A 23037-nucleotide genomic window follows, 5' to 3' on the forward strand; every position below is an offset into this window, starting at 1 on the left:
CTAACCTCTTATCTCTTTGTAGTGATGTGGGCTTTGTGGGGTCAGGGCCAAGAGACCACTTAGGTTTAGGGAGATGGAGCAAAAGCACTATGGGAGATTGATGCCTAACACTGGGAGTGTCAAGGAATACTATATGGGTACTCTCACACACAGTAGGAAAACTCACTCGTACACATACAAAACACAACCAAGCAATCACACTCACACATACCAACACATAACGAGCAATCAAAACAATTTACTCAATGCAATAAGATAAACTGTATGATATGATAAACTGTAGGTGATTTCTGCCATTCATAAAAACTTTTTGCCTTTTCATAAATACTTTCTTTTCACCTAATACTTAAGTACAGTGCATTCGGAAAGTAATCAGACCCCTTCCCTTTTTCCACATTCTGTTACGTTACAGCATTATTCTAAAAGTTATTAAATAAAACATTTCCTCATCAATCTACAGACAATACCCCGCAATGACAAAGCAAAAACTGGATTTTAGAAATGATTGCAAATAAAAAAAGAACACCTTATTTATAGAAGTATTCAGACCCTTTGCTATTAGACTCGAAATTGAGCTCAGGTGAATCCTATTTCCATTGGTCATCCTTGAGATGTTTCTACAACTTGATTGGAGTCCACCTGTGTAAAATGTTATTGATTGGACATGATTTGGAAAGGCACACACCTGTCTATATAAGGTCCCACAGAAGACGGTGCATGTCAGAGCAAAAACCAAGCCATGAGGTCGAAGGAATTGTCCAAGACAGGATTGTGTGGAGGCACAGATCTGGGGAAGGGTACCAAAATAATTCTGCGGCATTGAAGGTCCCCAAGAACAGTGGCCTCCATCATTCTTAAACGGAAGAAGTTTGGAACCACCAATACTCTTCCTAAAGCTGGCCGCCCAGCCAAACTGAGCAATCAGGGGAGAAGGGCCTTGGTCAGGGAGGTGACCAAAAACCCGATGGTCACTCTGACAGAGCTCCAGAGTTCCTCTGTGGAGATGGGAGAACCTTCAAGAAGGACAACAATCTCTGCAACACTCCATCAATCAGGCCTTTATGGTAAAGTGGCCAGACGGAAGCCATTCCTCAGTAAAAGACACATGACAGCCCGCTTGGAGTTGAAAAAAGGCACCTAAAGGACTTTCAGACCATGAGAAACAAGATGCTCTGGTCTGATGAAACCAAGATTGAACTCTGGTCTGAATGCCAACCATCACGTCTGGAGGAAACCTGGCACCATCCCTACGGTGCCGTATGGTGGCGGCAGCATCATGCTGTGGGGATGTTTTTCAGCGGCAGGGTCTCGGAGACTAGTCAGGATCGAGGAAAAGATTAACAGAGTAAAGTATAGAGAGATCCTTGATGAAAACCTGCTCCAGAGCGCTCAGGACCTCAGACTGGGATGGTTCACCTTCCAACAGGACAACGACCCTAAGCACACAGCCAATACAATGCTGAAGTGGCTTTGGGACAAGTCATTGAATGTCTTTGAGTGGCCCAGCCAGAGCCCGGACTTGAACCCGATCAAACCTCTCTGGTGAGACGCCATCCAACCTGACAGAGCTTGAGAGGATCTGCAGAGAATAATTTAAGAAACAGGTGTGCCAAGCTTGTAGCGTCATACCCAACAAGATTTGAGGCTGTAATTGCTGCCAAAGGTGCTTCAACAAAGTACTGAATAAAGGGTCTGCATAACTAAGTAATATTATTTTTAATTATTTTTATTTTTGCAAACAAATCTAAAAACCAGTTTTTGCTTTGTCATTATGGGGTATTGTATGTTGATTGATGAGGACAAAAAACAATTTAATCAATTTTAGAATAATCCTGTAACTTTCCGAATGCACTGTATGTCCACGCTCAAGGAACATCTTTACAAATGTTCCTTGTATGCCTCTTATTATCATCATGTTTGATTTGATAACTGAGCATTAAGCATCAATATAATACATCTGAGGAAGAATTTGGCTTGCTGTGAGTAAAGGTAAAGCCTACTGCAGCATACAGTAACTGGGCATTCTGAAAGTGATAAATAAAAGAAAATCTCCTTGTACAGAGGCCCATCCCCATTACATGGCCCTGCGTTAATCTGCATTCAGCCATTTTAGTTGCATCAGTCAACACACAATCACGACTGGGGAGACAAAAGGTGCATTGAGGAGATGAGCGATGTGTGCTATGACAGCACAGACAGGGAATGAAGGCCAGTGGTATCATAGAGCAGCATGACTGCATCACATCAACCTGACTGTCTCTCATCAGAGGAGGCGAGGAGGCCTGTGCTTTTTAACTGTGCTACAAATTCTAAACAAATTAGTAATAAATAATAAATTAATCAAAAGTACCTTAATACGTTTAATAAATAAATAAATAATAAATAAATATTAGGTGAATAAATATGCTGAATTTAATACCAGGTAACGATGGGTTTGGGAATGAATGACTGGTGGATGTGATGAGATGACTGTCTCCTCATGATTCAGCAGTAATGTGGATGAGCTAGCTCACTGCTTTGCCCTCTAGTCTAAACCCTAGTTTAATGGGCACTAAGGGGCATTGAGGAGGGTGGAGACAGAGGCCACCGCCAGGCCTACGATTGGTTCTCTATGTGTGACTGGGCGGGGCCTCACCAGAGGAGGCGCACTAGTTCCTCACCTGCGGCGGGGGGTTGGTGAGCCGAGAGGCCCGGCAGGTCCAGAGAGCTGTCTGACATCACGTGCTTCAGGTCTCCACCCATGTCCGACAGCTTCATGTCCAGCTGCACTGACAGAGCGTCCTCAGAGTCCTCCTTGCCCACGCTGCTGCCCCCGATGGATGGGAGGTCTAGGGACTTAACTGAAGCCGAGTCCTCCTTGCCTCCGTGTTTGAAGGCTGACACCTTATCCACCAGGCTCTTCTCTGAGGCCCCCAGCGCCGTGCAGAACTTGGACGACTGGAAGTCGGCGAAGTCGTCTGCTTCGCTCCTGAGTGAAGAAAACGAGCCGCCGGCACTCTCCTTGTTGTCGTCGTACGCCAAGCCTCCCTCCAGAGACAGCTGCTTGAACACGTCGTACTTGTCAGAGCCCTGCTGGGGCCGCTGTGGAGCGATGATGGTCTCTCCTCTCCCCTCTGCCCTGCCCTCTCCAGACCTCAACCCCTCACCCTTGGCCTCCCCCCCAGAGCTGCCGAAAGCCATGAAGTCTGCAAAGTCATCCTGAGATGCTGCCACGCCCCCTCCCAGAGCAGTGCCAATAGGAGCACCCTCAGAAGACGAGGCGGGGCCAAAGAGGGCAAAGTTGCCAAAGTCCTCAGCCCCTCCCCCAGGGGGCTTGGCCCCACCTGGTGGGAGCACTAGGGAGGGGGGCACAGAGGGGAAGGGACTGGGCTTGGTCTCAGCAGGGGTGGGGGCTGAGGGAGCCATAGAGGAGAAGAGATCCAGGTCAGCCATGTTGAGAGGGTTTTTAGGCTGAGAGAGAGACACTGCTGGTTGTTGTTGTTGATGTAGCTGGTGTTGTAGTTGTGGTAGAGAATGAGAGTTAGGGAAAGCAGGAGGGAAGGCTGGCTGAAACATCTTGGCCTGGTCTGGAGGGTCTAGTGGAGAGATGCTGTCGGCGGTTTTAAAGTCTGTGAAGCCATCATCCACGCTGACAGACTTGAAATCGGCAAATCCTTCCCCTGCGAAACAAATAGAACAATTGAAGAGGATTGCAAAAGCATTTAACACAGCAGCCAGACAGGGAGGACATTGGCATGACACAAAGTAACATCAGTCGCCTCAGTTCCAGATTTTTTTATAATTTCACAATCCTACAAGAAAGAGAGAGGCGGATTAGTTACGCCTCTGTAACATAGCAGAGGCGCGTGGTGAATTTCAAGCAGTGGAGAGACCTGCGCTGGGCTGTAGTCCAGAGACACACTGCTATGAGAGAACAGCAGCAGCACACAGTAGTACACAAACCAGGCTGGGCTCTCTACAGAGACACACACAACACCACAACATGCAACAAGCCGTCTGTCAGTCCCTAACCGTGGAAAAGAACTCCCTACAATCTACAAAGACTTCCTTCCAAGTCTTAGAACAGCATCTTATTCCCAAACCACACATTTTACTTCAATCATGACAGGAGGGCCCTAGAAAACCACAAAGGAAAAGGGGGTAGAGAAAGTTGTGGTTGTAGGGGCTGCTACACCGCTGCACTGACAGAAGCAGGAAATTGTGTTCACACCACTTCTGTTTTGCTGGGAAAGAGAGAACTAATGTGCTCATTATGGAGAATGAGCCTGGCAGGCAGCACACAGGAAAGGTCACTGCAATCACACTCAGGCAGGACTTACTGGAGTCGTGAGAGCTGCTGTCCCCATCGGAAACTGTTCTAGTGAAACAGGGAGCAGCAGGAAACAGATCTACATCAGGGATACTTCTGAATGTACTGAACACTCTGGAAATGCGCGCAAGATAAAAGCACACACACTACAAAGCAAACACAGCACTCAGAAATTATACAAATAGTATTCTTCTTGGTACTCAGTCTCTAACCCCGTCCCATTTACACAACTCTACATTGGTCTAAATCTAGGTAGAAAACATGGCTATTTCGGTCTACCTACAAAAACAAGTCATCAAACATATTTTCTCCTCCAAGGCAGCTGTGACTTTGTGTTTGAAGGTCTGTCAGTTTCTTCCTCTAGCCATCTGTTGAGTACAGGGACCATCTCAGCCCAGTCCCACTACACACTCTCTGAGAGAAGGCTTGGGATCTGTGGGGTTTGGCTTGGGAACAGTGTGCGTGCGTGCGTGCGTGCGTGCGTGCGTGCGTGCGTGCGTGCGTGTGTGTGTGTGACCCAGCCCAGAGCCAGGGAGGAGGGAGAGCTCTACTTACCTACTGGTTTCCTGTCACCTGGTGGCTCTAGCTGTCGGAACACACTGTATTTGTCTCCGCCAAAATCTGGGTCAAAAAAGAGAAACGAAACAGGTAAGCTTTCAACTGAATGATAAATGACAGCATATTTGGCAGGCAGGCAAGCAAATGTACTGAACTACAATACCACACAAAGACTATTAGGTAAGTATTCTATGACAAACAACATGAACAATGTCTATTTCCTACACGTGTTAGTTGTGGTGGAGGACGAGCGTATCAGCAGTGAATAGTTGAGGTGTGTTGTAGGGCCAGGAGGGTGTGTACCTGAGACAGGCTGAGAGGGCTCTGGAGGCTGCTCCACAGAGAGCTGCTTGAAGACAGCATACTTATCAGAGGATGACGAGGAGGAGCCAGAGACCGGAGTCAGAATGGCAGGAGCACTGCAGATAGACAGACAATACACCATGCTCAGTCCACAGGGGAGTCTGGGGCTGTGTCCCAAGTTGCACCCTATTGCCTATATCGTGCACTACTTATGACCAGAGTGCGCTATGTATGTAGGGAATGTATGTAGGGATTTTTGGACGCAGTCTGGGGGTCAATGCTGCACCCATCTCCCCTACCTTAATCCCTTTAAACTGCCTGAGTCGATTGGACACATACAATGGTGAAATCCCATGGCAGTTTTACACCATACTGTCCCGCAGATAAGACACAGGGAATCAGGAGGAGGAAACAATTAAGCTTTTGTTTTTTGGGAGAGAGGAAGGGGATTGTAAGGGACTAGGCCACCATGCCACTCAGACGTGAGATCCTTTATTTCCACATTCTCTTTGTTCTTTGTCTTCTAAGATAACTGGCTTTGGGCTGCCTCTTCCTGAGGGACACTCCCCACGCAGGGTTTGAAAAGTAACATAAAAAAACTCATTAAGAGATGGTGAGGTGCAATTGTTACGCTGGAGAGACTATTACAAGCAACTAAGAGACCATGTACTTGTTACCCACAATACCTGTATAACATGTAGTATTCAGCTTTACTTCCATACAGAACGCATCATCTTATTTAAAGTACTAGCAAACACTGATCCAGCCACTCAGTCAGTCTGTACGGTACCTGTTCTGGTGCAGAGAGGGTGTGGTGGTGGGGAAGGTTTCCCCTGACTCCCCCTGGAATTCAGTGAAGGACTGGTCCCCTCCTCCTGCCCTGGGGGCCTCCTGGAAGTCCTGGAACTCATCATCGTCTGCTTTCCCCTAAACACACCACCAAGACGATGGACACATGAGTGAGTAAACACAGAATGAATGAACACACTACTTTGGATAAAAGCATCTACTAAATGGCATAAATTCTATAATTATACATAATGTGAAATGAAACCACATGTATCTGTATATACTATGGAGAGGCTTGGTTGGCTCATTGGCTGGATGTGATACCTGCAAATGTGGGAAGTTGGTGATGAAGTTGGTGGGTAGTTGGGCAGAGGGTAGAGGAGTACCAGGAGGAGCCCTGCCCATGACTGCTGGTGCTGGGGTAGGCATGGCCATGGACACGGGGACGGGGACGGGGGGCTGAGTCATCATGGGCTGCTGGTGTTGGGGCTGCTGGGGCATGACAGGGGCCATAGCCATAGCCAGGGCAGGCAGGTTGGGCACCGGGGGAGAGGGGAACTGGCTCAGGATCTCCACATTCATGGCTGGAAGACCACTCTGCAGGGGAGGGATGAACAGGGATCAGTGATCAGGTTCAGATAAGGCTGCGTCTCCTGAATGATGATATATATCTTTTAAAAAAAAAGGTATTTATGCCCCCTTTTACTCCCAAATTTTGATCTTGTCTCATCGCTGCAACTCCCCAACGAGCTCGGGAGGCGAAAGTCGAGTCAAGAGTCTGTAATGAATACGCTATTGTCCGGTTGGAATATTATCTAATATTTATGTTAAAAAGACCCTAAGGATTGATTGTAAACACCGTTTGACATGTTTCTACGAACGGTCATGGAACATTTTGACTTTTCGTCTATGGTTTTGCGCTCACGCATTTTGCCTTTGGATAGTGATCTGAACGCGCGAACAAAAGGAGGTATTTGGACATAAATATGGAGTTTATCGAACAAAATTAACATTTCTTGTGGAAGTGGGAGTCCTGGGAGTGCATTCCGACGAAGATCAGCAAAGGTAAGTGAAGATTTATAATACTATTTCTGAGTTTAGTTGACTCCAGAACTTGGCGGGTAACTGTATAGCTTGCTTTGATGGCTGAGCTCTGTACTCAGAATATTGAACAATGTGCTTTCGCCGTAAAGCTATTTTGAAATCTGACACACTTCTCCTTAATGCAACCGCTGTATCTATAATTCTTTCAATTACTGTTGCAAAGTTTATCAACGTTTATGATGAGTATTTTTGTAAATTGATGTGCTCATTCAAAATGGGGTTTTTGGACATAAATATGAACTTTATCGAACAAAACATACATGTATTGTGTAACATTGAGTCCTGGGAGTGTCATCTGATGAAGATCGTCAAAGGTTAGTGATTCATTTTAGCTGTATTTCTGGTTTTTGTGATGCCTCTCCTTGCTTGGAAAATGGCTGTGTGGTTTTCTTGTGAAGTTGATGTCCTAACACAAATCTAATGTTATGCTTTCGCCGTAAAGCCTTTTTGAAATCGGACAATGTGGTTGGATTAACGAGAAGTTTCTTTAAAATGGTGTAAAATAGTTGATTGTTTGAGAAAATTGAATTATGATATTTTGCTGTTTTGTATTTCGCTCCCTGCTATTCCATTAGCTGTTGGCTAGGGGTCCCGCTAGCGGAACTCCTGTCCATAACAGGTTACCCGGAAGCCAGCCACACCAATGTGTCGAACGAAACACCATTCTACTGACGACTGAGGACAGCCTGCAGGCGCCCGGCCCTGCCACAAGGAGTCGCTAGAGCGTGATGAGCCAAGTAAAGCACCCCCGGCCAAACCCTCCCCTAACTCGGACGACGCTGGGCCAATTGTGCGCCGCCGTATGGGACTCCCGATCACGGCCGGTTGTGATACAGCCCAGGATCGAACCCGGGTCTGTAGCGACGCCTCTAGCACTGCAATGCAGTGCCTTAGACCGCTGCGCCACTCGGGAGGCCACAGTAACTGCTTAATGCGTTAATGTAGATTTTCATATGTTAGACATTTAGAAAGTTACATAGACAGGGGCATTAAACTTCGCAAAGACACCTGTCATCCTATAGTGAATAGGCAGTGCTGTCTGTAAGTGCATCATAATTATAAAGCAGTGACACTGGAAAATTGTGCTTTTCCTTTCATCTAACCCAATCATCTATTATAATTGTATTCCATCCAGCAGGAGCCAGACAGATGTTTTGCTGAAATAAATCATTCATTAGTCAAGTTCCATTTTAACAGCCATCACTGGCGGCGGCTTCCCAATCTTTTTCATCATTGTACAAAGGATGTAGCTCATGCCGGCGCTCCCTCAAGACTCTTACATAACAAAATAAGTGATATTATTCTCGCTGTGGCAGGTGGCGGTGGCGTGCAGAGTGAGTTGTGCAGTGCAGAGGATTGTCAGTCTCCCAGGGGTGCTGGTGAGCGACAGGGCCGGGCCAGGCCGGGAGAGATAAGAGGTCTGCTGTCATACTAGGCTGAGAAGAGACTCAGTCACTTTCACCTGGCTGCCTGAGCTCAGTCACACCACCACCCTCACTATCAGTCTCCCTTTCACATGTCTGGGGTGAGACTGTAAGACCGTTCTTGGAAGATCAACTGCACACATAATAATATGCAGTAGGCCTAACTACTGAAGTGAAGTAAGGTGCTATGAAACATAATATTAGGGACTGTCCTTTACTTCACATGAAGAAAAGATCACAGTGAAGGATGGCCTTGTGTCCCCAATGATAGAACAGATCTTCAAATCTTTCTGTTGTTAATTACTCTGACCCTTTAAAAAATGTAAGGTGATGCAAATGCCTACCTGTGCCACACCAATCAGAGCCAGGACTGTGTAGAGCTCCTCCTTGGTCAGCATGCCAGGTGTGGTGCGATTGGCTGAGGCCCAGATCTGGCCCAGTGCTTCCCTGGGCAGGCCTGATGACATCAGGATGGGGTAGAGCTTGGCTGTGTCGATGCCCCCCGGAGTCATGGTGAACTGCAGGACCTTTTTGAACATCTCTGGAAGGGAGAAAGAGAAGGCATAGCAACAGGTCAAACATATTACAGAAAGACTGGGTAGAACTAGGAAGTTCTCTGACTCAATGGAGAAAGCGTTGGACAGGATCTGAGTAGACACCATAGACATGCATCATTGGTAGAAACCTGTTCCAAAACGTAGGTGTTTACCTGGGATGAGGCTGTCGTTGTAGAGCCAGCCTGGTACCATGGGCTGAGGGTACCCACCAACACCTGCTGTCAGCAACACAGGGACAGTTAGGTTAGGAGCTGAAGCAGAGACTTAGGGCTGGGTGTACTACCTGCTCTGCTCAGCATCTCACCCGACCAGAGCCTGCCTGTATAGTATTCTCCACCTACTGGAGATCTGAGTGGCAATGTAATGCTGCTCTGCACTGATTCACTAAGGACACATCCAAAATGGCACCCTGACGCACTACCTTTAACCAGGGCCCATATGGATCTGGTCAAAAGGAGTGCACTATAACGAGAAGAGGGTGCCATTTGGGATTCCACATCCTAAGCTTCCTGCTGCTTCATATAGCTATTCATCTGTACTTGTACCAGAACCAACTACTCCGACAGCTCCTGAGGGGGAAGAGCGGGTTGGATTTGGGTTATCAAACAAATAAAGGAGCCTCTCTCTTTAATTCATAGTGACGTTGATCTAAATATTCTGTGTAACCATGAGGCAACCACGTACTAATTCTGATTCAGCAGGTGTAAAAGCAGCTCCTAAAACACACTGAAGAAGATGCCTTAATGGATGCCTTAGACTAGTACGTCGAAATGACAAATGTTGACTCAAGCAGCTACTAGGCTACATCATCCCCTCATCAGACCAGCTCAACCGTCTCAGACACTTAAATAACTCTATCACAGTTCACCCAGTCTCTGATGAGGAGCCTCTACATTGCCCTGGATGACAGACAGCAAGCGACTGAGGAAAAAGACCAACAAACGAAACCAAATAGACAGCAGCAGAGTAGCAGAGTGGCATGCAGAATAAGAATGAGGCCCCAGGTCTAAACCCACGGGACCCCAGTAGGTACGGGTCAATCCAAGCGTAGCATCTCATCCGTGTTAAACCTAAGCAGTCAGCAGCATGCGCCAGTCTCTCTATGACTGCGTCAAATGACACCCATTACCTACAGAGCCCTATGGGCCCTGGTGAAAAGTAGTATACTATATAGAAAACGGGGGGCCATTTGGGACACAGCCAGAGCGAGAGAGGTCAATCTCTGGGAAAGTGATCCCCAGTAGAGGAACAGACAAGAGGATTATTTAGTCAGCAGCCAGGTATTCCTCCAGGGGATCTCCACATTGTGCAGGCTAGCGTGAGACAGGCCTAATGAGATCTGGATGGAGAAGAGACCCAGCAGAACGATTCCTCAGCTATATAGGAGTCCCGAAGCAGTTACCCAAGGAGGCAGAGATGGGACACTCTAGTCCCTATGAGTGACTCATACAAAACAGGATAAATGACATCAAGAGCTTTTAAGCTTTGCCAAACCAATCTGTGAGCCCAGAGGTGGTTAGTATGATTTCCATTACAGATTGGAAAATCAAGGGAAGTATCAGGGTTAGAAACAGTAAAATCACATTTTCTGAAGTCTTATCAGTCAACGTTGAAGTGTTTGCTGAAAAATAAGAGAGCGGAATTGGGGGCATTCGGCCATAAGCTTGAGTGGAGAGTGAAAAAATAGATAGGCCCCATGCTCTGCATTGGCTGTGTTAATTCTGCAGTGATCGAAGGCAGAGAGAGAGACTGTTAAGAAATGGTTTATTTTCTCACCACCGTCACTACTGGTTTGGGGAGGAGGGGTGTCGGCTTGCGGTGAGGGGGCTGTGGGCCCCTGTGCTGGTGCCTCTGGTTGTGGTGTTTCTATAGTGAAGGCAGAACTCAGGTCCCCAGGAGCCTCAGCCCAGTTCCGGGCCTTGGTGCTGGAGTGAAACTGGGCCGAGACTGTAGCTCTGTTAGGGGCCAGGGTCCTCTGGGACTTAAAGCTAACCTGGGCCTTCTTTTCAGCCGTTAAATCACATGAGGAGAACAGTTTCTCTTCCAGGGACGGGCCTAGAGAGGTGGGTGAGGAGGAACACAGCTGCTTGATATCCCAACCATTCATACTGCCTGTTTCTTAGTTCTATTGAATTTAGATTTCACAGAAACTGACCATCATTGCTTTACAGCTGTTATTCAGTATGCCAATTTAAACTCAGGGACACTGTAAGAGTGTAGAACTGAAGTGCATCAGCAGCTTCACACATTACATGACAAATATGTTCAACTTTTGCACCTAGGTGGAGCTTCTGGCCGCTTACTGAATGCTACAGATAGGCTAGGCTATCAGTTTCTAGGTCGGTGGCACTAGCAGCATATCAAAGAGCTAGAGCAGGGGAGTCAAACTCATTTTTCCCCGGGGGCCTGCATTCGGTCTTCAGCGAGGTCCGGAGGGCCGCACTGAAAATGTGTTATAATTTGCAAAAGATAGTCCTCTATCCATCGTTTTTGGAATTTTCGATGCAGTCTAGCTTTCATTTTGGTGATTATTAGCGAGCAGGACACAGACAAGAAACTGTATGAATGTAGGTTCATTATCATTTCTACAGTGTTTCAATTTGGTTTTAGTCATTTTAAAATATGTTTTAAAATAACCACCCGCGGGCCGGATTGGACCCCCTTGCAGGCCGGATCCGGCCGTATGATTGTCAATTTTTTGCTAGAGTATGTATGTACCACCTAATTGGCTTATTACAGATGGTAGACAAGTAGGTCACTAACTCCTTAAAGGATTGGAGATTTAAAAAAAAATATATAATTTAAAAACGGAATTCAGATGTGTGCGTGCGTACCAGCTCTCGGCTGGCATGTGTCCTCTGTAGGCCAGTTAGAGCTCCCTCCTTCTCCGTACAGAGAACACAGCGAATGATCGAGGAGATTACAAGGCAGGGGACACAAAGAGCCAGGCTGCGTCTCAAAGCGCATTCCATTAGGGAATAGGGTGCCATTTGGGATGCTGCCTCAGTCTCCTGTCCTCCTGGTGTGTTTACTGTCTGTCAGAGTCTTCCATCTCTTCCTCACTATAGCTGGCTTATCAGGGCCACTGCCAGCCAGAGTGAGCACTAACAGTCCCAGCCCATACTGGATGGTACAAATACCTGTGCCACTGGGAGTATTTTACTAAATGTCAGTAACACAGAACTGGATGTTGGGTTGGGCACTCACACGGTTTACTTTCTACTGTGCATTAACTTAAAGGCTTAAGTAATCTGACCATCTGTCGTACCGTCTGTATGCTTACACACAGTAAACAGACTACAAGCCGAGTCTGACGTTAGAGGGTTTTCAACACCCCGATGCGGTACGGCCTATCGTCGCATCAGCAGCACCGGTGATATCTTCCAAACTGTGTTATTGGTTGATTATGAACACTGAACACTGACTTATGAGGTTGATGCAAACAAAAAAACTGTTACCTTGAAATGCAGATTGAGAGCTGGAGTTTCCAGTAGAGTGTTGGGTGGCAGTAGGAACAGACACAGAGGCAGGAAGGGACTGGGAGGAGGGTCTCTGACCAGGACCTGGGTCTAAAGACTGGGGATGGGCCTGGGAGGAGGGGGGGAAGGAGGGTCTCTGACTAGGACCTGGGTCTAAAGACTGGGGATGGACCTGGGAGGAGGGGGGGAAGAGGGAGGAGGAGGAAGGGAAGGAGGAAGAGGCATCTACAGGCCCCTGCATAAAGTCACTAAACTCGTCATCATCATTGGTGAAAGCAAGGGGGGGGGAGTGAGAGGTGACAGAAGAGTGGGATGGCGATGAGTCTGTAAAAATGGAGGAAGACAACACAGGCTACGATGACGGGAGGTGGACACAGTGCACAGCACTAGAGCAGTGACACAAAGGCTAGTTTGTGCAGGATCAGAAAACATACCATGGATTCTTAAGCTAATTATTGTTGAATATGTTTATCATATGAATGAATAAATATGATAATGTCCATAGTTAATATGAACTAAGGATGTCAGATCGATTAATACTAAATAAATAAGGTGGTTAGTTTGATGTTTGTTAATAGACAACTTTCTGTAATGCACAAGATAATGACAGTGAGAGACACAGTAGGTCAAGTTGAAGATCTAAAACAAAGTGAAACGTGATAGAAAAACAGAAGATTATGTTGCTCTCTTAGTATGCTAGAATCTTTGTGAGACACAGAGGCAGATACAGGCTGCTCTGTCCTTTGCAACAGCTGCTGTCACATAGTCTGGCTGTCGCCAGCCTGTTTGTCTGCCTGTCTGTCTGTCTGTCTGTCTGTCTGCCTACACCCCAGAGGCAGCCTTATCAATCTCAGGGGAGGCTGTTCAGTCAGGCAGCAGGGGAGTGGAGCTGTGTCCTGACTCCTGGAGGACAGATACGGAGGAAACACAGAGTGAAGGACAATGACTGTACTGATGAGTGTACCTGGCTTCTTGGGGTGTGAGGATGGCGTGGGGTGCATCTTGGCGTCTCTGCTGAACCCGTCCAGATTGCCTTTGATGGCCTCCAGCGCGTCGTCCCGACTCGCCCCCATCTGTCCCTGTGGATGGGACAAAGCAGGGCTCAGGAGGGGAGTGTATCTAAACTGACAGCATTGAAGCGTCCTAAATTGCACTCCATGTGTCCTTATCACAGTGTGGGAACTAGGACCGGATGAGGGTAGGACTGAGGCAGTAGCCAGGCATGATGATGATGTGGCTCACCTTGGGTTTGACGCTGCTCAGCAGTCTCAGCTTCTGTTTCTGCTCCTCAAACTGCCTCCTCTTCCTGTCCTCCTCCAGCATCCGCTGCTGCTGCTCCAGACGCTTCCTACACAACATAACACATAGAGAGCATACAGCTAACACACACACTGACCACATAGACAGACAGAACAACATGTAGAGAGAAAGAGAGAGAGAGAGAGAAAGAGCGAGCGAGAGACAGTGAGAGAGAGACTCTTACTGGTGTTCCTCAGCCATCTGTTTCTGCATGTCGGCAGTGTACTGGGGCCCGGGGCCCCTCATGCCCATGAACTGCGGCTGGCCCATGAACTGCATCCCAGGGGCCTGCATCCCCATGGACATCCCACCCTGCACAGAACACACACGCACACAAAGCGGAGGTCTCGTTAGCATTCATAGCATTCCTTTCATTCATTATTATCACAGCGCAATGTCAGGAAACCAATGCATTTCTAAGTGGTTTTAATACAGAACTCACTACATAAGTACAATCAGACTGGAAATAATGTGTGCTATTAACACTATGCAACACAGGGAGGTCCTAACACTTCAGCAGTGAATGGAGGAAAAGTTGTCATTTGATAAAAGAAAGAGCAAAGAGAGAGAGATAAAGGCTGAGGATTTGGTAAGGATGAGGCAATGCCCTGCAAAGTGCTCCTTCTTCTAAATGTCTAGCCTGAAAGAGAGAGAGATAAAGGCAGAGGATTTGGTAAGGATGAGGCAATGCCCTGCAAAGTGCTCCTTCTTCTAAATGTCTAGCCTGAAAGAGAGAGAGAGATAAAGGCAGAGGATTTGGTAAGGATGAGGCAATGCCCTGCAAAGTGCTCCTTCTTCTAAATGTCTAGCCTGAAAGAGAGAGAGATAAAGGCTGAGGATTTGGTAAGGATGAGGCAATGCCCTGCAAAGTGCTCCTTCTTCTAAATGTCTAGCCTGAAAGAGAGAGAGATAAAGGCAGAGGATTTGGTAAGGATGAGGCAATGCCCTGCAAAGTGCTCCTTCTTCTAAATGTCTAGCCTGAAAGAGAGAGAGATAAAGGCAGAGGATTTGGTAAGGATGCGGCAATGCCCTGCAAAGTGCTCCTTCTAAATGTCTAGCCTGAAAGAGAGAGAGATAAAGGCTGAGGATTTGGTAAGGATGAGGCAATGCCCTGCAAAGTGCTCCTTCTTCTAAATGTCTAGCCTGAAAGAGAGAGAGATAAAGGCAGAGGATTTGGTAAGGATGAGGCAATGCCCTGCAAAGTGCTCCTTCTTCTAAATGTCTAGCCTGAAAGAGAGAGAGAGATAAAGGCAGAGGATTTGGTAAGGATGAGGCAATGCCCTGCAAAGTGCTCCTTCTTCTAAATGTCTAGCCTGAAAGAGAGAGAGATAAAGGCAGAGGATTTGGTAAGGATGAGGCAATGCCCTGCAAAGTGCTCCTTCTAAATGTCTAGCCTGAAAGAGAGAGAGATAAAGGCTGAGGATTTGGTAAGGATGAGGCAATGCCCTGCAAAGTGCTCCTTCTTCTAAATGTCTAGCCTGAAAGAGAGAGAGATAAAGGCAGAGGATTTGGTAAGGATGAGGCAATGCCCTGCAAAGTGCTCCTTCTTCTAAATGTCTAGCCTGAAAGAGAGAGAGAGAGATAAAGGCAGAGGATTTGGTAAGGATGAGGCAATGCCCTGCAAAGTGCTCCTTCTTCTAAATGTCTAGCCTGAAAGAGAGAGAGATAAAGGCTGAGGATTTGGTAAGGATGAGGCAATGCCCTGCAAAGTGCTCCTTCTTCTAAATGTCTAGCCTGAAAGAGAGAAAGATAAAGGCTGAGGATTTGGTAAGGATGAGGCAATGCCCTGCAAAGTGCTCCTTCTTCTAAATGTCTAGCCTGAAAGAGAGAGAGATAAAGGCAGAGGATTTGGTAAGGATGAGGCAATGCCCTGCAAAGTGCTCCTTCTTCTAAATGTCTAGCCTGAAAGAGAGAGAGATAAAGGCAGAGGATTTGGTAAGGATGAGGCAATGCCCTGCAAAGTGCTCCTTCTTCTAAATGTCTAGCCTGAAAGAGAGAGAGATAAAGGCAGAGGATTTGGTAAGGATGAGGCAATGCCCTGCAAAGTGCTTCTTCTTCTAAATGTCTAGCCTGAAAGAGAGAGAGATAAAGGCAGAGGATTTGGTAAGGATGAGGCAATGCCCTGCAAAGTGCTTCTTCTTCTAAATGTCTAGCCTGAAAGAGAGAGGTAGCTTGAGGCAGTCTGCTCTCTTATAAAGAGCAGCATTACAGGAGAGATGGTCTTGCCCTTCTTCTTCTTTTGGCTTATTTAATACCTCAGAGGACCAAAGAGACAGTAACGTAAAACAGAATACCTTTCACTCTAGGGTAATGAAAGGAATATGTTGTGGCCATTGCATTCAAATACACACACCCGTGCACGCACACACAACACACCTGCATAGGCATGGCACCAGGAGGCATCTGGACTCCGAAGTTCATTCCCATCATCCCTTGCATGTTGGGCTGCATCTGGACATGGACCATACCAGGGAATCCCTGTTGTTGCTGCTGCTGTATGGGCATCATGCCTGGACGAAAACACACCACACATGTACAGTCACACCACAAGCTCTGCAAAAGGCTACACTGACAAAGGTTTGTTGCAAACCATAAAGATAACATGTAGTCACTAAAGCATGAACATGTAGTGTCAAAGAGGACAATATAAGTAGAGTTGGCCCAACTGGACTGGAGTGTGTTATTGGATATAGACTAGACGTACATTGTGCAGTATATTATTATTGCAAACACATTTCCTGGACAGTGAAGAGTAAACAGAAGCTCAGCAACAACCCAATCTGTTTTGCCAGTGTGAGTGGAGTGCTGTAACAGCTCAGAGCAAAACAGAGGAGTATCAGGGAATAGAACTAGAGAGAGTGTGTTTGTTTGCACAGATGCTCTGGCTGACAGTCCTCCTGGAGCCGCCACATGATTTACCATATAACGCCCCAACCAGGCTGAATAATGGGTTACGGATCATCCAAACAAAGTGCTGCATGCATTCTGATGCGTATTTGCTGAAACATCTAAGGACCCCTAACACAGCCACAACGGTGTGTGTTTGTTTTACGTTTTTGCACGATATTCCAAATGCCTGTATCGCAAGAATCGATGTTTTGTTATTTTTCGTGTTTATGAGCTTGTTCTCATGTTGTATTTTTAGTCTCCTCGCTTTCACTCCTCTGTGCTGTGTGCGCCTTCCCCATTTACACCAGAGATCTGTATAACTTTTCAAACGATATCCTTTTTATGCCTCAACTAGTCAAATTGCACGATGAGCAGACACTACTAAAACGAGACGATCAATGAAAATTGATTCTGGAAAATGAATGCTCAGTTTGTCGCAACGCGGCATTGGTACCACGTACCGGTAGCAGCATTTTAGCCAACGACTGTTATACTATCTGTCTAGTCTGTGTTTTAGAACCATAAAACACATTATATAAGGAATTGCCAGCTCGTTGTCATTCTGAGAAATAAGGTAGGCCACTTGATTTCAACATCTGAACAAAGTGGAAAGGCTAGCATGCTGTTCAAACAGTTGGAGACAGACAGAAGGGTGAGTTAATAACAATTCGATTGTTCAACTTTGTTAGCTAGGAAATAGATTCAAGTTGGCTAAACTTGAAATATAAAGATTAGCTGGCATGAGGGAGGTTGTTGATGAGACCTGTGTTCATTCTCCATTGCCTAATGCCTGCTACAAGAAGTCAGTCATTACTAGTCAATACGCATTGTACATATTCTAGTTACATTTGGAACCAAAAATTGCATTTTCATAGACAGACTTGAAAGCCAGAAAAGTAATTATTGCAACAAAAAGCAAGTTAAACTATTTGAATCAAATAATGAAATGATTAGAGGGTCTTATGGTTGTGGAAGGCTTATATTTAGTCCTGAATTCATTAGATTATTGCTGACTGTTTTAAATGCAGTGTATTTTACCTTTAATTATACAACAACGCTCATTTAAAGACAAAAATGTTTTTGTAAATCAAGATATATTTAGTGAATCGCCCATAAATTTGAAGAAAATCGAGATGTGATTTTTAGGCCATTTCGCCCAGCCCTAGTTTGTTTATGAAGAGTGTCATTGTAAACTCAACAAACACCTTATACATAACACAGCTACAACATAAGCTACATGATACCAGAGAGTTGTCATGGGTAATGACCAACGCTTAGTATTGTTAAGTCATCAAGGTCAATTCCAGAGCTTACTATCACACTGCCAATGTGAGATGATGAAATATCCCCATTACCTAATAAACTATTACAAACAGATAGGCCCTAGGTTTATGTCCTATGTATTGTATTTGACGGATGTTGTTGATGATAGCGCAGACTGCACATCTGAACTGACTTTACTCTGATAAACATCATTATGAGTTATTGGTTAGGCCTATTTACTGAATCCAAAAACCAGGGCACATAAGAGAGTGAAGTGCCCGGGTAGATCTGGAAAAGTACCGCTGACTGACAGGACGCATCACAAATGGCACACTATTCCCTATATAGTGCACTACTGGTCAAAAGTACTGCACTAAATAGGGTATAGGGTGCCATGTGGGACGTAGAGTGCAGGATGACTCACCTTGTGGCGGTCCCAGGCCCCCTCCAACAGGATAAATAAAACTGCAGGAGAGAAGGAAAAACACAGGTCAATAACACAGCTAGAGACTAGCCTAAAGGGAAGACTAATAGAGAACATCTAGGCTGAAATCATTCAACTGTCACTCACAATAGGCTATCGCATAAAAGTAGGAAAGATTGGGCTATTCACCGAAAATCATTCAGCAAATGGAGCATTATCAGTTCACACCAATCATTTGTCTGACTATAAACAATGTGACACAATAGCTATCATTTTAACAACGGAGTCATCATTCACATCACAAAGCATTACCAGAGCTGGAGATTGGATATGATTTCCTTACAATGGCACGGAGAGAAAGTCAAATAATTAACATGCAACTGTATGGTAATGTGGCAATACCTAGCCTCCCTGTTTCTGTTCTGTCTGTATATTTTGGACACTTTTCTGTTCGGCTAGGCAGCCTGGACTTGAATCCAGTGTGGTCCTTATTGTTCTAGCTCACTGCTTTCCAGGGAACGCATGAATAAATATTGCATTGACCGCGAACACTAAACCTGACAGGCAGGAAGAAAAATCTATCCAATAACCCTTTGCTGTTGCTCAGAAGAACACTTATCGATCAGGGAATGAGCTCCTCTGAAAACAGTCGTTCTGGAATGCTTCTCCTAGCATACCCATGCTCTGTAATTTTCCATAGTGGTTAAGTAATAACAGCTAGACATGAAGATTTTAAAGGCAATGCACGTCAGTGGTCGTTTCATGTGCTGTAATTGATGGAGAATCTGTGTCGATCAGGACACGGCAGGGAAATGGAGACAAGAGCAGGAATCTATAGAAACGTATTTATCTATAGAAACACAAAGACAGACTAGATTCTAAGAACAGACTGTGTCAGAGAATTAGGTAAGAGAGAGGGATAAAGAGTCAATAAGGCCAGCTTGGAACTTTGATGCAGTCTGCTTCTTGTCTGACTCCTCCTCTCACTGGCTCTATGGTCCTACTGATGCTGGAGGAGAAAAGAGATGGATGAGGATGAAAGCAGACAGCTTTAGTCTACCTGCTGCCCATCATAACACCTGAACATCCAGAGAGACTACTAATACCCAGGTAAGCCCACTAGCCCAGTCCATCCTACAGAGCAGTACACTGGACCTTGGAGCTTCACTTTACAATTGCCATTTCAGGCAAATCCATGAATCCATCCAAATAGCACTTGCAAGCTCTGTTTTTTCCCCATCCTGTCAAAATAATCCTTTCCTAATGGTACCAAAATGCCATGCGAGACAAAAACTTTGTTTTTCTATTTTAGGATGCCAGAATCATATAATTATAATTAGAAAAAAACAGTATCCCTTTGTTTACAAATGTAATAATACAATGCATTAACAAAACCAGGATGCTTTCCCTTAACCTGGGCTTGATGTGGAGTGAGACATTCTGGTGGCATCTGTTCTGCCTCAGATTTAGCCTGTAGCTTTACAGAGCTTTCATAGCAGCGCTATTCTACGCAACCACAGCAAATGAAACCCCCTGGAACAACAGTGCAGATTAACCCAGAGTGAGATCAGCAGTGCCAGTGATACCAGCTGTGGGCTCTGTATAGGCCATTGCATTGTACAAGGCCTGTGTTCATTGATACAACCAACATTGTTGGGCTAATTTAAGGCTTGGGCCATGCCACATGCATACAGGTGCTTCTACCACATGCATACAGGTGCTTCTACCACATGCATACAGGTGCTTCTACCACATGCATACAGGTGCTTCTACCACATGCATACAGGTGCTTCTACCACATGCATACAGGTGTTTCTACCACAGTAACTAGCCTAGCAGATCCGTGTGTATCATTAGACCTAATGTGCCTTCTCCTTTTCACTCTGGTAACGAATTTAAACAGAAGCACTGATCTTTCAACATCAATGAACTCCTCATATGAGCCTTAAATTATGTAATGCATCCATCTACTGCAATGTGCACTGACTGCACTGCAACCTAATGTAAACCATATTTCTGCAAGTCTTTCATTCTTTTGGCATTTTGGACATAATGAATAAATAAAGTGCATAGTGAAAGTCTGGAAGCACCAGCACCAGTCATGTACCCTCCCAAAGTCTGATTAAACAGCTCAGCTTTAATATGATACTTAACTATGAACCTATTAAATAACACTTAACCCTGTCTTGAGCAATTCATCCAAGTACAATTTCTCAGTCTCACCCATCAAAGCACTTTAAATGAAGATGAATGCTACATATAGCTGAGCTTTTCCCACAAGCTCAACACAACTCCAAAATGTAGCTCATACCTGTTGTACATTACAGCTCTCCTATCGCAACTCCCTATAGGCCTCATTTTGATTTTTTTACTTATTTAACCTTTATTTAACTAGGCAAGTCAGTTAAGAACCAATTCTTATTTACAATGACGGCCTATACCGGCCAAACCCAGACAACGCTGGCCAATTGTGCGCCGGCCTATGGGACTCCCAATCACGGCCAGTTGTGATACAGCCTGGATTCGAACCAGGGTGTCTGTAGTGACGCCTCTAGCACTGAGATGCAGTGCCTTAGACCGCTGTGCCACTCGGGAGCCCAAAGCGGTGTGCTAGTCCCATGATGTGTGAGACTTTCTGGTCAAAAGTAGTGCACTACATAGGTAACAGGGTGCCATTTGTGACACATCCTCAGAGTGCTATGCCAGGCAGCAGGGCGAGTGAAGAGTAGACTCACGCCTCTGGCTACTGTTGACAGCCTGGGATCAGGATGGGTTTCATTAATTTCAGGCTAGCTTGCCAGCACAGCGCCTGCTCCTCGTCCCTGGCTCAGTGTGTCACATTCTGTCATCAAGTAGTATGTCCACCACATCGCACAGCCTTCACCACACACTAACACAATCACACACACCCAGCAGAGCTATGCACAGCTAGCCATGGTCACGTTCGCTGATCTGAGACCACTAGCCAGCACGTTGGGTGTAGACAGCTAACTAATAGAGAAGGGGGCGAGGCCTGAATAATACCAATAGTACTAGAGAAACATAGGCTACACTGGCCAACCTAATCTGTAGGCCCAGCCTAATCTAAAGCTATTTGGTTTCTCCAGCACCAGTATCCGTATCACCTGGCTGGTCGGGTCCAGAGGCATGTAGCAGGCAGACATGAATTATTCACACCGCTCAGCTCAGGCCGAAGCTGCTGATGAAAAAGTCATGAGGATAGCCTTTTCAAGTCCAATGTAGGGCGAGCTGCTGCTTCACCAATATCAACAGGCTCATGCAGGACTCAAGATTTTACTAAATATTTACCATTTCTCATAGACCTCTACACCAATCGCTAAAAACTGAGAGGAGATTTAAAGCAAAGGCTTTATTTCACTACAGCAGCTCAGGTTTAACATGATAACCGCCTGGCCTTTCAGCCTATAAGTACCCACTAGAGAAAGTTGAGAACGTTGCCGGCCATCCTCTTTAGCATAATCATCAGATTCACATCAACCCGCAAGGTGCGCAAACATAAGCACCTAGACTTGATAAATAGCGCATAAACAATTGTAAAGCATGAATTGCATGAATAAATATTTGTGGAAATATATCCATGTAAAATATAACAATTAAAAAAACATAAGCCTGAAGTACATTTTTGACACATTAACATTCTAACAGTCTAATAAATACATTTCATATAATGCTATCGGAAGAAGAAGAATTTGGTTGTTTATAAAGGTCTTAGGTCACATTAGAAAACTAAAAAATGATTCTTTCAAAAGAACATAATAGCATTTTCATTCGTTTATGTTACTTTAGGCTCTAAGTAAAAACGAAAAACCACTAGTTCCATCACAAAGAACTCCATTATAATTTTCATTTTGGTAGGTCAAAAGAAACATTGTGTAAATAAGAAAATGAATTTAAAAGAAAACAGAATAGCATATTTTACATTTATTATGTTACTAGTCTTTGCTTAGTGGCTGACTGGCATCGTTTGTTTCCCCTTGCTCATCCACTAGATAGTCAATTATATATTTAGCATTATTCTAAAGGCCTACTGCAACACGTAGCATGTTTTCGTTTCCAGTACAATAAATGTAAAAGAAAATCATATCAACCCGCAAGGAGTCTGGTCAAATGTTTTGCTATAAACATAAGCGTCAACGCTGATTTAAATTCAGTTGTGAAGTAATGTGCACAATTATCATGAATTCAGTGAGTGAGAGACTCATTAGCGCCTGGCTGGGTAACAACGTTCTACAGCGCATTGGGAATAGGCGGGGGAAAAATGGGTAAAAAGTCTCTAAATACTTTTCTGTTTGTGATTTAAAAATCCTAACAAATGAGCAATGTAAAATAGAAACATTTAGGAAAAGTTAGGGAAGGCTCAGGACCTTGCATTCTTTTTGGGCCAATTTGTTTAATTTACAAAATCAAACGTCAGTGGCCGTTGGCCTATAGCGGTTCTAGTGTTAAGACATGACTGATAGATCTGACTGACTGAACTACATTAGTTGTATTATAATGACATCAGACCAGAAGCAAAGATCAGAAAAGCAAAAGTATTTTTAGTCTAAGCAGAGAGGATGTATCTTTCATGGGGGCAAAAACGAGATCTAGGCTATATGCAGGTGTGATGAGATCATGA

General features: G+C 45.2%; 1 protein-coding gene across 11 annotated transcripts in view; it reads right to left on the reverse strand.

The window, feature by feature from the left end:
* The window catches only part of LOC115206335 (synergin gamma), a 43951-nt gene that overhangs the window by 20042 nt on the left and 872 nt on the right, over nt 1–23037 (reverse strand). For 3 of the 11 annotated variants that reach the window (XM_029773147.1, XM_029773146.1, XM_029773143.1), the window contains exons 2-16: nt 18399–18439; nt 16199–16332; nt 14007–14134; nt 13766–13871; nt 13488–13602; nt 12503–12847; nt 10821–11099; nt 9197–9262; nt 8832–9028; nt 6284–6556; nt 5961–6097; nt 5171–5286; nt 4865–4930; nt 4320–4352; nt 2661–3659 (exon numbers count right to left, since the gene is read on the reverse strand). In XM_029773147.1, coding sequence (XP_029629007.1) covers nt 2661–3659; nt 4320–4352; nt 4865–4930; nt 5171–5286; nt 5961–6097; nt 6284–6556; nt 8832–9028; nt 9197–9262; nt 10821–11099; nt 12503–12847; nt 13488–13602; nt 13766–13871; nt 14007–14134; nt 16199–16332; nt 18399–18439 — 3035 coding nt within the window. The remainder of the gene's footprint in view (nt 1–2660; nt 3660–4319; nt 4353–4864; nt 4931–5170; nt 5287–5960; nt 6098–6283; nt 6557–8831; nt 9029–9196; nt 9263–10820; nt 11100–12502; nt 12848–13487; nt 13603–13765; nt 13872–14006; nt 14135–16198; nt 16333–18398; nt 18440–23037) is intronic. The other 8 variants (XM_029773153.1, XM_029773151.1, XM_029773144.1 and 5 more) reach the window with 7 other exon arrangements.

The sequence above is a fragment of the Salmo trutta genome, chromosome 13, assembly GCF_901001165.1.
Source record: "Salmo trutta chromosome 13, fSalTru1.1, whole genome shotgun sequence".
NCBI lineage: Eukaryota > Metazoa > Chordata > Actinopteri > Salmoniformes > Salmonidae > Salmo > Salmo trutta.